Consider the following 17,213-nt stretch of genomic DNA (forward strand, 5'->3'; position numbering starts at 1 on the left):
CATTGTTCCTAAACAACATGAACTATGAAATGTACCAACCAATCAATGAAATTTTTTTATTGAAAACTGACAAAAGGACATACCAGCAGTATTGCTCTAAGACCCTTATACATACAAAAATTCATATGTAATCAGCAGTTACACATGCATATGGCATGTGTAATTGTTAGTTACATATGTAAGTCATTCGAATCTGCACAAGCCACGTCTGGATCCAATCCAATAACTACATGCCTAGCTTAAAACAAATCCAAAGGAAAGTATGTAACTACAAGGTGGAAGATTCATTCCATTCGGGAGCTACAAAATGGAATAACTTAACAAGATTAAACCATATCTGTATTTATACTTTTAAGATCAGAAATAAAATTGACGACACATTGCTACCTGGTCACAATCTACTGGCGTAAGTGGTTGCTTCCCAAAATTTTCCTTTCACATAAAAAATGCCAATATCAATACAGTTAGACCATGAATAGCTGATAATACCACAAAATAACTAAGTGAAGGAAACATAATCAATCAAAAATATAACCATACCTTATGTAATCTGACCCGAGCAAGTGATTCCTTGATAGAATTTTCCATTATTGTTAGATCCTCTATATTGTTTATCTTATTTGGATCCTTCCAACAGCCGAAACAGTGCAGCCGACCGCAAACTTAATCATATAATTATCCAAATTTTGAATTTGTATAGCAAGCTGCAACAAGTAAGCAGTGTTGGCTGACACAAATGGATAATTTTATAGTTCAAGAAGGCAGAGGGCCCTACATTCATTTAAACATCAGTTTGGGGGCTAGTGCAATGAGGTAAGTGAAATTCAAATAATTAAGTACATGACCGCTAATACAAACAACAACCAAATAATTGAGATGAGAAATATTTATGGAGTGGCACCTCAGTCTATTACGCATTTCCGATAGTTGAGCTTGCAAGAGTCTCGACTGATTTGTCAGCACCTGTCAGTATTACATTTACTTATGACAACATGGAGTACATATTGAATTCCATAAAATAAAATAAAAATGAATGATATAGTTACTGTCATTCGTGAGGCATACCTCAACAGCTTGAGTACTGCAAAAATGGACCCTTCTCTCTTGTTTTCCTATTAAAAGGGTGATATCTGGTTTTTGGTCTGGTAAAGAAAAAATGGTGAATGGTGTTAAAAAAGACACTTGATGGTAAGTCTACAGAGTGTCTCTCGACAATGCTTAAAGTCATACATACCTTGTGCCAAAAAACTCTTGTATATTTACGTCATGGTCCAATTTCTTAAATGTGTTCTTTAGTGCCTGTCAAGGATGATGCTTAGAGTGTCAATCACCGAAACACGTACGGCAAGTCAAAGTTATAAGAATCATAAAATCAGGAGGAAATATTAATACATCATGAGGAATTAGTTTACCTCAAGGCTCTCAAGCTTCTTGTTCCAACAAAATGTAAATGATTGAAGCTGTTATTGTCGCTTGAGTTCATTTTATTAATTTAAGATTAAACAAATCCAATCCAATAACTCATGGCAAAACAATTGCAGGAATAACACTTGCATAGAGACTCAACAAGAATCAGATGAGCTTGAAATAGTGAAGAAGAGCTCATTCATGCCTTTTCTCAAACATACGATGTGTACTGTCTTTGTTAATGGATAAACAACTTTTCCAGTAATTTTTGAGCCTCTCTGTATCACCTTCCATGCAACAATTCCACATCCAACACAAAACACAATCATAAAATCATTCAAACACAACAAAACACGGTATAAAGTTCTAGTTTAAGCAACACCTGTATTAGTTTAAACCTACTAAGAATCATTTCAAAGATTCGTAACACCAAAAAATTGAAATCAAGCCTAAAATTAGATCGGAATTAAGAGAAAACTTAATATTACACATGTAGTCAATCAATTGAACCACAAATCCTTTACGAATATCGCCATTGAACACTTTCTCATTCAACTGAGTTGCTAAAACAGCATATTGAGACGAAACTGAGTCATAAACAAGTAATTGAAGCCGATCTTGTGATTTACCAGTAGATTTTCTATCTAAATACTCGAACTAGAGGTTTTAAGTTTGAATCGCCTCTAAGAATAGCAGAAATCGCATTATGAGTTAATTTCACAGACATTTCACTGAATTTTTATAGGCTTTGGATTACGAAATGGATGAATCTAAGCCTAAAATGATGATAAATCGATGAATAATTTCGAAATATGAGATTACGGAGATGAAATCGATGAAAAAAATGAAGATCGGTGAAATTTGGAGACGACGAAGAAGTTTTCTAGGGTTTTTCCGCCGTAGCTGAAAGAGAAAATGAAAGGAGAAGAGAGAGAGAGAAAAAGAACAGATAAATGAAAATATCTACTGAGATTCCTCTTGTATATATAGTAAAGGGTAGTGTTGTCATTATTAAAATTCATAATAATTAATTATAGGCCAGATCTGAAAAAATTTGATTTTTTGGGCCTAACAGTATCATTTTCCTAAAGTATGGAGTTGATAGTGAAGGATCCATTTTATGGGGCTTTTATATATTGAACCCATATAGTAGGGGGTTCTAGTATTTTTCACTTCTCTTTTTAAGGAAGGACTATGTAGATCACACATGGTAATGCTACTTGTCTAACATGAATCATACAAGCCCATGAAAGAGAAACACGTGGTATCAAAGCCAACAGCGTGGTGTCGTGGACCTTTAACAGTTCCTTCTGTTTTCAAATTACATGGTAGAAAAAATCTCAATCTTAATCCAGACCTGATTAATTATGTCCTCTTAGATCGAATTACTACTTAAGCTAATTCCTTTTCCTCCCACAAATGGAAGTCTCAAGTTTCTCAAAATTAAACACTCATTACTTTCCTTCTTCACCATCATCATCAGGTAATATTAAATTCAAAATATGTGCAATTTCTGTTTTTCTATCTTAAGTTTGGTGTTTTAACTATTTATTCTCAGCTTGTAGATCGGATTCGTTGTTGCTATTCAATAGAAGACATTTTCAATGTCGTCAATCCTGTCTCTCTACTCAACCAATCAGAATCAAAACAATATTAAGATTAAAATCATTTTCTCCCGCTAAAAATCGATTCAAGGTAAATACTGATCTCAAACTTCTTTTTGAAATTAGTCGTTTTCTCTTGTGTTTTTTTTCTTTTTAATTATCTGTTATTGTTATTATTATTATTATTATTTTTTGTGTGTTTAGGTTTCATCAAGCCAAAGTAAAGAAACTCCAGTATTAGAGGCCAGGTTCGGTTTTTAACTAAGTAATTACCAAAATTTGAATTTTCATGGTTAAATTTGAAATTGTTATGCTTTTTAGACTACAGTGAGGAACCACATGAATTTTTAGCTGATATGATTGAACATGACTGAGGAATCCATGATGTTTTACAAGTTCAAGCACATTGTGGTCCAAGCTTTCGTTCCTTCTTTTAGTATGTGCATTTTTATGTCAATGCTCACTTGTTCATATGATTAACTGAATCATGTTTTGATTATGTTAAAGTTGTATAGATGAGATATATGATGCTTTAGCTGCTCGACTTTTTCCTACATCAGCAATGTAATCAAATCCTAATTCTAAGTAAGTTTGGCAAGATATCTTGAATGCTTGTTTTATCGAACTACGTTTTCCTTTAATTTGATAGTGAAATAGAATCACAACAATATGTTATCTAAAAGAGGTTGTGCAACTATTCAGCATTTTTGTTTATGGTGATATTTGTTGAGAAAACAACAAATGGTAATGGTTTGTAGTTGCGTTTTACAAAAAAAAAAATATAACCACACTATATGTGTCTTGTATCGTAGGTATATCGTAGGCATAGCTGGTCCACCTGGTGCAGGAAAATCCACTGTAGCATCTGAAGTAACTCGACGAATAAATAAGCAATGGCCACAAAAGGCGTCTGGAGTTGGTATAGATGCAGTTAATCCTCCAGATTTTGCTATTGTGCTTCCCATGGATGGGTTTCATCTTTTCCGTCACCAGCTGGATAAAATGGAGGTTAGATAGATCCTTACATTCTCATTTTCTGTATTGATCACCACACATCGTATATAAAGAGTTATCCACAGATATCAATACATCCATTGTCTTCACTGCCTGTTTGTTTATATATTTGGTGAGGACTCATCATGAATTATCTCTTGGCTCGTCACTTTTACTTCGTTAACTCTAATAATCATCTTGTATTATCTCTTTTTTTTTTTTTTTTTTTTTTTTCAGAATTCTGAAGAAGCTCATGCAAGGAGAGGAGGTGAGCATGCCTTTCTTACTTTATCACAATGTTGTACCCATCATGAGCAAACATAAGTGTTGATTGCTGTTATTTGGTGTACTCAGCCCCATGGACATTTGATCCAGAATTGCTATTAAAATGTCTCAGGTCTCTAAGAATCGAGGTAATTTGCTAGCAGTAATCAAACTATGTTTTTAAATATTTATCTCTCAGTAAACAGGCAACTTAATCTGTAAGTAAACACGGTCTTGAAAAATAGGGAGAAATGCTAAAATTTACTAGTACAAGTGTTTCATTATGACATAATCGATGGAATTTCACAGGGATCAGTTTACGCTCCATCCTTCGACCATGGTGTTGGAGATCCAATAGAAGATGATATATTTGTGACCCTTCAGTAAGTAATCAACTGCCTATCAAAATCACTTGCTTCGTGCATCCTCCGTATTTGATTTGAAATATTCCGACTTAGTCAGTTTAGGTGGCTACTCTTCCTTCACAAAGGTAAATTTTATGTTGTAAAATTCAACGTGCCCCAAGTATTTTCCATTTGAGTGGTTTATATTAGGCTGCTTGTTAAAAGTGCAACAAGTATATGATTAGATTTACAATTTGGTCCAAGTTAGCTAGATATAAACAATTATTTTGCTTTACGCTCGTCGTAGGTTGAACTCCTTCTGAGATGTAAGCTCTTTCTCCAGTCTGTGTCGTGGATATCATGTATGTATATGTATCATTTGTTGCAGGCACAAGCTTGTGATTGTAGAAGGTAATTATTTGCTTTTGGAAGAAGGTGCTTGGAAAGAAGTTTCTTCTGTATTTGATGAGAAGTGGTAAGTTTATCTAATCATTGTTTGACGAGCATTTTCACTTGTGAAGAGCGGAGATATTCGTGCAAGTTGGAAGTTGCATACAATTTTTTCCATTTCCTCCTGGGTTAATCTCATAGTATGTTTCCTGTATAGGGTTATATTCACATCTATCATCTGACGAGAGTTCGCTTGAACACCTTATCAGTGTAGGTTTAGTTGATTTGGCATTTCTGGACTAATCTCTTTCTGTTTCGAATCATTCCCCACCCCCAGGTTCATTGACATTGACATTGATACAGCAATGCAAAGAGTACTAAAGAGGCATATTTCAACAGGTAAGTAATCTGATACATTTGTAGACGCTTCCAGTGGAATAGGAAAACTTAGCAAATTAACCAGAAAGGTTGCTGTCTTGCTGATGTTGTCTTCCTTCTTGTACAGGAAAACCTCCAGATGTCGCTAAATGGCGGGTAAGCAAATCAAATCATGTGGTCGAATTTGTTATCAACATTTGCTTATATTCTCTTCCACTAAATTTGTTATAATGGGTTATCTTACTAAATATTTTTTCTATACCATCTCTAATTCGTCTATGCAGATTGATTATAACGACCGGCCCAATGCAGAGCTTATAAACAAGTCGAAAAAGAATGCAGACCTGATAATCAGGTCGGTGGATTTGTAGTTATGAATGCCATGGAATGATTAAAAGAAATAAATCAAGGAAGAGAACTATCTGATTGTAATTATTCATAAATGGATGATGGAACTATTCTTCCCCATGTCATGGTAAATCATTTGTTCTTCAGTGTAACCTAAACAAAAAACAATAAAGTAGATTAGCACTAAGCACATTGCAGTAATTTTCCATCTACATACCCGAAAACCATCGTCTTTACCCCACTATCTAATATTTCTCATGTTATGTTACAAATGAGGAACACTTAAAATGCGGAGTGAAACAATACTTTTCTCATTTTTGTTATGTGCTATTTCGAATGTGTGGAGGAATTGATTATCAAATGGTATTTACGCACTGTTGTGGCGGTGTTGGCTCTTAATTCGTGGTATCATCTCTTAATGTGTTGAGGAATTGATTATCAAATGGTATTCACGCTCTTAATTCTGTATTCCCGGTTGTATTGCCGACCCTACTATGATTCGTGATATCAAGAGTCCACATTCTGCAACCCCGTTGTCATTCTCTATACAAACTGTCACTCTCTATATAAATACTTTTCATAAAAATAAATTATTTTTTCTTGATAATGTATATGGAACCACCGGCCCTACTAGTATTAATGATGTCTACCATTAAAATAACACAGTAATCCCATTGAGAGAGAATGAACAAATGCAGTAAGCACCCAATATTTCATTCATGCAACAGAGACATTATGGTTTTCCAACTCATTGAGACACCAGTACCTCCAGCAACCGCTACAACAATTCAATGAAGTCAGTTCTCAGTTCAGTGAATCAAAAACTTTAACTTGGAGGAATCCGAAATCACGAAAATTAGATAATTTTAAAAATAACTTGGAACTTGCAATTTCGCACATGGTTCTGCTCTTTCGGTTGTCATCATTCACTGTTTAGTTCAATAACCCTATTGGGAGTACTTTAGCTCTTTGATTTTATACAGCTGTTGACACTTGTTTACCTCAGGCCCAGGTTTTTTCTGGAACACCACATTAACAAATTACTATCAGAATTAAAAAAAAATATTGATATCTGGTGACAATAGTCTTAAATTTTGTTTGATCTTTTTTGTTTGGGATACAAAGTCGGAAATCAGGATTAGTTGATCAAAGTGTTGCAAAAGCATAAATCAATTCAAAATGGACATACAAATACAAATAAGTGGAACATTTGAAGACACGGCAACTTCAGGAATACAAAACCAAACAACAAGAAGATGATTATTGTGGAAGCCATTACAATAACCAAGAAGTAGTCTTTTGTAAACTTAAGTTTTCTTACTTTCTTTTACAACAAAAATATTTCATACTTTTGTTTACCTTTTGTATCTAAATATAAATACATATATATTTATCAAACACACTACACAACCCTGCTCGTTCCAACTCGGGAGAAATTAATCACTGTTATCGTTGTTTTATTTTGATCTGGAATGGGAAGAATTGAGAGATAAAACAAGCTGGATGTGGTTATAACCCTAATCCCTCAGCTTCTATTCTTGCATTTCTCCACAGCTCTTGGTGCTGCTGTAGATTCAAAAAACAAAAGAGACATCACGTTATTACATGAAACAGTAATCAAGTCGGACATATGAATATTGCGTATGTATCAAGGTACTAACCAAGTCCAAGTGCGTCGGACCCTTTCATAATACGTATACGCTTGCATGAATCAACAAACATCCTGTACGTAATTCCGAGCATTCAGTTTAAGTTTCAACAAAGCTTATTATATTTTATTTGATGGGTTCGTATGGATGATAAAGAACTTACTTCCATGGGACATCGCCAACGAGCATCCAGTCACCGTCCTTATCTTCGTAGGTTGGCAGGTACTCCGACCCATTTAAAAGATCCATCAACTTGCTTTCGTTCATAAAATCCTTCATTCCATGAGGTCCACAGTTTCCTTCATTACATCAACAACCAAATCAATCTAAAATGATTAGTCTAAATAAATCAAAAACAAAAAGGATCCATAAATTTAAATTTTGCTTACCAATTGTGAAGGAACTAAACATTTTTCCTAGGGCATCAGAAAGGTCCTTGTAGCTGTTGTACAAATTTAAATCCACCTTACGCAGATAAGGTGCACCATCCATGCTAACCTTAACAAAAGCTGGATTGACGTTGCCGCTAACCTTCTCTTCTTCGTCGGAACTGTTCTTCTGGATGGAAGAAGTAATCAAGTTCTTCCGGTATGATCGAACAGGTGGCCAACCCACCACTTGTGCCCCGGAAGATCTAACAGGTGGCCAACCCACTACTTGTGTCCTGCAATTAGTTAACAATCAATAATAGTTCATTAAATTAACATGTTTACAATAATTCATCACTCTCATACTCGACCTTGGCATTAAATATTATCAATTTCTTGTACAGATTCTACAGAACTAAATGAAAAGTTTTTTTTTTCTTTTTTTTTTTTTGAAGCAAAACGAAGATGGTTAAGTTGAAAAGCATATAGAAACACATAGTTTTTTTATTGCCTTAAAAAAAAAATCCTAAAGATTTTTGCAAGTAACCTAGTGCATGTTTTTTTTTAACAAACAGGAGATTCTAATAGGTTCGTTTTTGCTTAATTTTTTATTAGATACTGTTAGCTACCATTATTTTCGTTTTACACATTTTTATATATGCATACGGAATATGGAATTTAAGTATAGCTACATACATATTAATGCATAAAAGCAAAATTCTAGTTTCTATTTTATTTATTTTTTGTAAAATGACCTGTAATTACACCTCCTAATGTTCAAGCAAATGTGAAGGAAAATCAATAGTGCGATTGAGAATGAAATGACATAAGTTCTTCATTTTATTATCTCAAAATTCAGTTAACCATGCATGCATCTGAATGATCTCACTAGACACTTGTAATTAATTAGCTTAGTCGAAAGTAAACTGCGGCATATCAAGTATCAGAAAATTGAGAGAGATGGAGAAAATTACATACTTGGGAGCAGAAGGTTTTGCTTGATCATCCTCATCGGTACAGGAAGAATTAGGAAGAAGATTTTTAGTTTCCTTATGAGAAGCAGTAGATGAAGACGAAGATGAATTATTATTACTCTTATTTTCCTCCATTATTGAATCCTCTTGGACGACACTTGCCTTACTATTAGATAGAATAAGGTTAAGCTTCAAATCAACACTAGATGTATCAGAATATCCTCTCTTCCCTGATAATAGATTAAAATTGCTCGGCGTATTATCGCCACTACCACCACCATCCATACCTCCTCCTCCCGGTAATCCTAGACACAAATCCGTCTCTAAGTTGATAGCCAATTTCGGCATTTTCTGCCGGCGAACTTCCATACCAAATTCAATCCTCTACCCACTCAAAAACTTTTCTTTCCTTCCTATATTCTCTTACTGTATTTTCTTGCTCTTCTTTGATCTTTCGTCTCTGTCTATCTGTTTGGTTTTTTCTGTTACATGAAATGGTGGTAATCAAATAAAAAAAAAAACAAAACTATATATATATATGGAGATTCAAAATTATTTAAAGCCTTTAATAATATGTGTATATACTAGAAATAACCCGTGCCGTAACGGCAGGACATGATTCTAAAAAAATTTTGGTCATAATAATTTAAATAAATACTACAAAGTATGGTAGAATTATTTGATCCCACGAGAATTTGTAGCTATGAAAATCTAAGATATTTATCATCTAAATAATTATAAATTCGGTTGTACTTGTAATTGATTAATGTAATAACTTCTGATAAAAATACCAGGTAAATTATTTTACTTTTTCCTAAAATAATAATTTTTTTAGTCGATCCCCAAAGATTGGTAGTCTTTGATGTTGTTTGGGTTGTATTCAAATCATTATGCTGGACGAAACCATGTGTCGTAACGACACCGTTTACGGCAGATGTAATTTTTTTTCCCAGCCTTTTAATCATTCAATTGTTTCCAGCAAAAATAATGTCTACGCAAACGTAATAAAATTAGCCATATACATCACCAAAATTCTAGAAATAACCCGTGCCATAACGGCACTTATTGCAACATTATCTACTAACATGGTGAATCCTGAACGCAACCTAAATCATCTATAATATCGTGTTCTAATAATATTTATTAAAAAAAAAAGGAAAAGGGGTAACGTGGTATTTAACTGTTGCCTTTAGCGTCAATATAGTTGGCTTCTAATGTATTTTCTGGTTAGGCCGAGTCCAACATATTTTTTATTAGTTCTTAATAATTTTTTTGAGATTAATACAGATGGTTTGTACATGTGTATGATATTATTCGTATATCTGCTTCCCTATCATTCCAAAATCAAAATATGAAAAATTAGAGTGAAAAAAGTTCGGCATTTGTCATGCATAGAAGCTATTAAAATAAATGAACATTATATGACGATATTTCGGTCCAAATTTTGTGGGAGCCTTTATTTCGCTTCCCCAAAAATTACTCATTTTCTCGAAACTAATAACTTCCCTCAAATTTCGTAGATCCCCACTACAACTTTGGTTTTTACTTTACATAAGTAAATGAAATCGTTCAAATTTCCAAGTGATGTAGATTATATATCAATGGGTTTTTAATCCACTCTTGATTTTCCATCTCATGTCAACTGAAAATTTTGGAGAAGGCCATTCAAGGATTTTATGTATCAGACATGGCTGAGGAGACATGCACAACTCATTATGTAATTGTGATTCTTTGCAAATGTTTATCAATTGAAGGGGAAAATTCATAGAAACGAAAATGGTGGTTGCGATTCTTTCACTAAACCTCTTCAGATCAACGATTTTGTGCTTTGATTTATTTCTCATCTGGGCATGCTATAAGATTTTGTTCTTTATAAATTACTTATATTTTTTTTACTATTTTTTCTTTAATTTAATTTTATTCCGATGCATGATTTAAATAAAAAGACAATTGATTATTATGGATTTTCTCTATAATTGGTGTTTTCATGTACAATTCTTCAATGACTGGAGAATAACTTAGTTTTCATTTAATTTCGTGGATTTAATTGAAATTTGTGACTCTTGATTTTGAAGATTTTTTGTTGTTTTATCTATTAATTTATTAAAATATTTATTTATTTGTACATGGAGAATATAATGTAAACAATGAGACAATTAGAGCTAATGATTTTAAGAAAATATATTTAAAATTTATGAACCTAATTATGATGGAACCCACTCAAAGTATATTCATGATGAAAATAGATTACAACTCTTACATCCGTCAGATGTCTTTGGATGAGATGAGACTGGGATACTCGGATGCAACGTTTGTCTCACAAAATGTTATCCGTCCGTCCACGCTCAAAAACCTATTCTGTTTTGTATTATAGATATTTGGAGAGAAAGATGTATTTGGCCTAGTGTGTATGGATACTTACAAATACGTACTATCAACCTTACTCCTTAAAATAGCAAACAAACTGCACCACTTGATCTCATCTTCATCTGACCAACCCCTCGAAATTATCAAAATCCCTTCTCGTTCATTCATTTACTTTGTTTATATATACGAACTAGTGTATTAATTTGTCGCTTCGATCAAACCTCCTGGTGCGATCTTTATCTTCCGAAGAAAGACGATATGGTCAAGATTGTCAACCCTAAGTCAACCATAGTCAACCCTTGATTTTGAACCCCTTTTTTGATTCGATCTGATCTTTTTCTTTCAACCCATTGTTTTAATCCTCTGGCTTTACCCTTTGTACATTGATTTTTGGTCCAACTCTGATGTTTTTATATGTCTCTTGTTTTTTTATTTTGCCCTAATTTTCAATTTTTCATTTTCCCCTTTATATTTGTCAATCTCTGGTTCTAATTGGTTTGTTTTCCTTTTAATGGCAGCTTAATCTCCTCCCTGCTTGTTGCCACACACTGGTGTTGCAGTAATGTCCCATTACATCTTGAGGTATAATTATAGTTGGCAGTTTCCAAGTTGGCATAATCAAAGTTGGCTTTTTATTGCAGTGGTGCATCTGATTTTCATCCTCATCGGTTTCTCTCAATCTTATCTAATCTGAGTTATTATAATGATTCTCCTGCTTCACTTTTAGGGAAAAGTGTTCTTGCTGTTATCTTTACTTGGTCAGGAGCTTTGGTGTATACAAAAATGTATTTGACACATCCTACAAATTTTCAACCATACTTATCTACCATACTTATCTAACTAAGAATTTGACACATCCTACAAATTTTCCTTATAAATACTACCTCAAACAATTTCAGTTTCTTTATATCCTTCTCTGTTATTACAACATCTTACTTTTCTTCACCCTTATGGCTAGAGCATCGGTGAATAACATATCTGAAAAGATGCAGGAAGTTTCAATCAGTGAAGAACCTATTAGAAGAAGGGTTGTTATGCACTCAAATACTGCAATCCTAAATGGAATTCGAGATTGGAGATATTGTCTTGCTGGTAAACTTTATGCCCCTGGTGTTATGATATGGCAAGATGTTGAACGAGCTGCCAGATTCATTTGGCCTCATCTGAGGAGGCACAATCAATGGTTGGTTCAGGTGCGTAGTTTGGAACCTAATGTTTTTGTTATCAAATTCCAAATTAATGATGATAAAGAAGCTATTTTGTTTGGTGGGGATTGGAATTTTGATGGTTATTTGATAGTCTTAAAAGATTGGAATTTAACAATGGACTATCATCTATTAGATTTCTCGGTTTCTCCATACTGGCTAGAATATAAGTACCTCTTACCTGAATTCACTTATGCTGATATTTTGAGAATGCTTGGTAATATCGTTGGAGAAGTTAGAGTGGTTGAGCCTGATGGTGTTATTCCTCCTACTTCCTCAAAATATAGAGATTTAATTCTTATTAATGTCAACACTCCTCTTATAACTGGTATTACTGCCGCTAATGCTGCTGGTGTCACTAGGTGGATTGGTTTCTTTTATGAAAAACAACCTTACATACTTTGCTCTGAGTGTAAGGTACCTAATCATGAAGAAAATGATTGTGCTGATATGACTAATCAAAGACGTGAAATGGAAGAGACTGTAAGAGGATTTGGTTTTGCTGAGCCGGTTTACCTCCTCAACGAAATCCTCAGCAAGAAGCTCAACTCTTTTTACAATATGGTACTCAACGGAGAAACAGACTGCGTCAACCAATTGCTCTAGAACAACCGAGGCCTTTTGATGGAATGCGCCTATCCATCTTCTCGGCTACTGATTCTGATGCTGCAACTTCATCATCCTACCATGATCAGTCTCATCTTTCCTTTTCCGTAAGGCCATATTCTACTCTGACAAGTGATGGTGCTAGTACGAGTGGTACGAAGAAGCGATATCGTCGACCCCCAACCTTGGTTATAACTCCTGAGAATCAACTTGAAGATGCTGCGTTTGATAGAGATATTATTATTGTTGGAGAAACATCTTCTGTTCAAGATGATACTGCTACCATTGAAGAGAATAATGTTTGGGACATTGCTGCAGCACATTCCCTTAATGCACAGAACAAAACTGATGCATGGAACACAGGTGTTTTTCTCAACTCGTTTTTCTTTATTGAGTTTTCACTCTTTCCTTAATCTGTGTTGTTTTTCCCCTACCTTTTTATCTATCTTTTTCATTATTTACAACATGAAAATTTTGTCTTGGAACTGTCAAGGTATAGGAAATCCTCATACTAGAGACTATCTTAGTTTCTGTTTAACCAATAATGATCCAGATATTTTTTTCTTGTGCGAAACCAAAGCTCAGCCCAATAATATGCGACTATATCTTTCTAGAACTAAATACCCTAATTATTGGTTTGATCCTTCTTTGGGTCTTTCTGGTTGTATTGCTCTTGCCTGGAAACAAGGAATTGATGTTGAAATAATGCACACTACCTCTGATACAATACATGCTATTGTACACACTCATGATAATAACTTGGATTTTTTGGTCACCTTTATGTATGGAGTGCGTGATGCTGTAGGAAATAACAATCAGTGGAAATATTTGCTTGATATGTATTCTTCTGTTGATCTCCCGTGGGTTTTGTTAGGCGACTTGAACTTGACTATGAATGACTCTGAAACCCATAGTATTAATGCATCTCATCCTCATCATGCTAGACATGTTAGGAATTTTATTCAGCAAATGGGTCTCATTGATTTGGATTATTCAGGAGCTGACACTACTTGGTTGAATCATAGAGATGGAGATGCTCATGTCTCTGTTAGATTAGATAGAGCCTTAGTGAACTGTTGTTGGATTAATAATTATACTAATGCTCATCTGCAACATTTAGTTCCCATTGCTTCAGACCACAGTCCTATTTTGTTACATACTGTTCCTAGTGCTAGAAAACACACTCCTTTTAAGCTATACAAGTGCTGGTTCCAAGTGGCCTCTTGTAAAGACACTATCAATCAAAGTTGGCAACATCAATTTAATGGCTCTCCTTCTTTTCAGTTATCAAGTAAGTTAAAATTCACTAGATTTCAGTTCCAATTGTGGAAAAAATTCTCTTTTGGGAATATTGAGTGCAATCTTCATAATATCCAGAATCAACTGCAACGTTGTTATGATGATAATTTGCCAGCTTCTCATTCTTTGATTTGACAGTTAAGTTCTTCTCTTCAACAGTGGCTAATAATCCAGAAAGAATTCTTTATGCAAAAGGCAGGTGACAAATTTCTGGAAGCAGATAGGAATTCATCATATTTTCACTCAATGGCTAATTTCAATAAAAATAGATCCAACATTCAGGCCATTCAAGGGCCTTTGGGTATTTGGTATGATGATCGGAGTAACATCGAGTCTATTTTTCTTAACCATTTTGTGAATATTTCATCTACTTTTAAGCCGCAGATTAATCAAGATATTTTGCAGCTGTTTACTCCTTGTATCACAGAAGACCAAAACTTTCAGCTTATCCGAGTTCCTGATGCTCAAGAAATTAAGGATGTTGTCTTTCAGATTAGACCTTGGGATTCTCCAGGTAATGACGGATTCCAAGCTGCTTTCTATCAACAATGCTGGGAGACAGTTGGATCTGAGGTAATCTCCATGGTTCAGTTCTTTTTTACCTTCAAGCATATGCTCAAGGCTATAAATCATACATATCAAATTCTGATACCCAAAACTCATAATCCTCAAACACCAGCTAACTACAGACCAATTAGTCTGTGCAATGTTAGTTACAAAATCATCTCAAAAATTTTGGCGAACCATCTTAAACCTTTATTGCCTGTCATTATTTCTCCTACTCAAACTGACTTTGTTACAGGCAGACATATCCATGATAATGTTATTATAGCACAGGAGATTCTTCATAGTATGAAAATTAAGAAGATAAATAAGGCTTTGGTAGGTTTAAATTTAGATATGTCGAAAGCATTCGACCGGGTAGAATGGTCTTTTTTATTATCAATTTTTCGCCAAATGGGTTTTCATGAAGATTGGATTTCTTTGATTGATCAGTGCATATCCACAACAAATATTTCTATACTTATCAATAGTACTCCTAGTTCTTCATTTTGTCCAACCCGCGGCTTACGCCAAGGAGACCCTTTGTCTCCTTATTTATTTTTGTTCGTCATGGAATCGTTTTCTAGACTTTTACAGCGTAATGTTGATTCTGGTCTTTTCAATGGTATTAAAATTAACCAACATTGTCTTCCTATCGATCATCTGTTTTTTGCAGATGATTGTTTGTTATTCTTTCAAGCTAATTCTGCTCAAATGAATCATCTTAGACATCTGATTCTTTTGGACAAGCCTCAGGACAGGTTATTAACATGCAGAAGTCAACTTAATTTGTTTTTTGGTAAGCACACTTCAATGGCTCACAAGTCTAGTATTTCTAGCATTCTTAATATGAAAGTTATGGGGTTGGGTGAAAAATATTTGGGCATTCCTCTTTTGATGCATAGATCAAGACAAAAAAATTGTAAAGGTATTCTTGATAGCATGACTGACCGGTTACAGGGCTGGCATAGTAAAATGGTTAACCAAGCAGGAAGAACAACTCAAGTGAATGCAGTGCTGAGTACAATGGTATGTTTCAAATGCAGATTCTTAAACTGCCAGAAACAACAATTCATCAAATGGACAGCATCCAAAGGCGTTACTGGTGGAATAATTTTACCACCGATCATCCACGACAAATTATTGGATGGAAAAAGGTATGTGCACCTAAAAGATTTGGAGGTCTAGGTCTTAAAAATTTAACCAATTACAATTTAGCTCTTTTTGCGAAATTGGCCTGGCAATTATTACATAATCAAGATGCTATTTAGGCAAAATTGTTGAAAGATAAATACTTTCCTCATAATGATCTGCAATTCTTCCCTCCACCGGAAACTAACAATTCAAGTTGGGTATGGCAGAGTATATGTGTTGGGCTTGAAATTGTTCTTAGAAATGCAAAATGGCAAGTAGGTAATGGTACTCGCATCAATATCTGGACTGCCAATTGGATTCCTTCCATGCAGACTGCACTTCAAGATTGGAGTGATCTGAATACAAGTAATATTCAATGGGTTTCGGAACTATTTGATCCTCTCACTCTGCAATGGAATATTCCGCTTCTTCGCCATTTATTTTCTGCAGACCAGGTGAACTCTATTCTCACTATTCTACAATTAGATCAGGAAGATAAGTTGGTCTGGCCTTTTACTAGTACTGGCATGTTTACAACTGCTTCAGCGTACAAGATGCTTTGTGAAAAAGGATTTGCATATGGATATTTCAATGGGTTTATCTCAGCAATTTTGGTTAGCATTCTGGAAATTGAAAGTACCATACAAGTTCCAAATTTTTATGTGGAAAGGAATACATGATGCTATACCTGTGAAAGCTCGCATCTTTAGGCATCTGAATGCTGATGATAAAATATGTGTTCTGTGTAGTATGAATCAAACTGAAGATCTGGACCATTTGCTACTTCATTGCTCCTTCTCTCAAGCTATATGGAAGACTTTTTTTTCCTAATCAGTTCGTTTCCATTGTGCAGCATCCCTCGGTTCTCTACTGGATTCAGACTTGGCAGCTTAAGGGTTCGAATATAACTATCAAACACACACCTCTAGTTGTACACTTAGCTCTCTGTATAGTGCACTTCATTTGGAAACATAGATGTAGAGCTGTTTTCAGCAATATAACACCCAATCATCGAACTGTCATACATCAGATAAACTCTTACAGGGCACAACATCATTTAGATACCTCATTTGTTGCTCATGATCATTATCATTTACAGAACTACATCTTACATCTGCCTTGGGTTCCTCCTCCTGTGCAGTTCTTAAAGATAAATGTTGATGCTTCATATAATTCTGAATCTTTGTTAGCTGGTATTGGTATTATAACTAGAAATTCTGCAGGGGCCTATGTCATGGGAAGAGGAATATTGAAAAGAGCTATAAATGTTGAGCAAGCTGAAGCCTGGCCTATGTTAGAAGCTATGCAAATAGCAACTTCAAATGGCTGGTCTAATGTCA

The 17,213-nt window shown here is 34.6% G+C and overlaps 2 protein-coding genes across 2 annotated transcripts; one reads left to right on the forward strand and one right to left on the reverse strand.

Annotated features, from left to right (window-relative positions):
* Positions 1–2,688: 2,688 nt before the first annotated feature.
* Positions 2,689–5,972, forward strand: LOC113315124 (putative uridine kinase C227.14). Its single transcript, XM_026563437.1, has 11 exons — positions 2,689–2,890; positions 2,966–3,102; positions 3,216–3,259; positions 3,824–4,019; positions 4,242–4,272; positions 4,359–4,417; positions 4,578–4,651; positions 5,001–5,087; positions 5,340–5,401; positions 5,508–5,536; positions 5,665–5,972. The coding sequence occupies exons 1-11, from the start codon at positions 2,827–2,829 to the stop codon at positions 5,749–5,751; spliced, it is 870 nt and encodes a 289-aa protein (XP_026419222.1). The 5' UTR covers positions 2,689–2,826; the 3' UTR covers positions 5,752–5,972.
* Positions 5,973–6,882: 910 nt separating this feature from the next.
* Positions 6,883–9,230, reverse strand: LOC113319052 (auxin-responsive protein IAA14-like). Its single transcript, XM_026567348.1, has 5 exons — positions 8,724–9,230; positions 7,767–8,041; positions 7,541–7,676; positions 7,390–7,451; positions 6,883–7,294 (listed from the first exon to the last, which is right to left on the reverse strand). Exons 1-5 carry the CDS (start codon positions 9,086–9,088, stop codon positions 7,254–7,256), a joined length of 879 nt encoding a protein of 292 aa, XP_026423133.1. The 5' UTR covers positions 9,089–9,230; the 3' UTR covers positions 6,883–7,253.
* Between the last annotated feature and the right edge of the window lie 7,983 nt (positions 9,231–17,213).

The sequence above is a fragment of the Papaver somniferum genome, chromosome 10, assembly GCF_003573695.1.
Source record: "Papaver somniferum cultivar HN1 chromosome 10, ASM357369v1, whole genome shotgun sequence".
In the NCBI taxonomy this organism is placed as follows: Eukaryota; Viridiplantae; Streptophyta; class Magnoliopsida; order Ranunculales; family Papaveraceae; genus Papaver; species Papaver somniferum.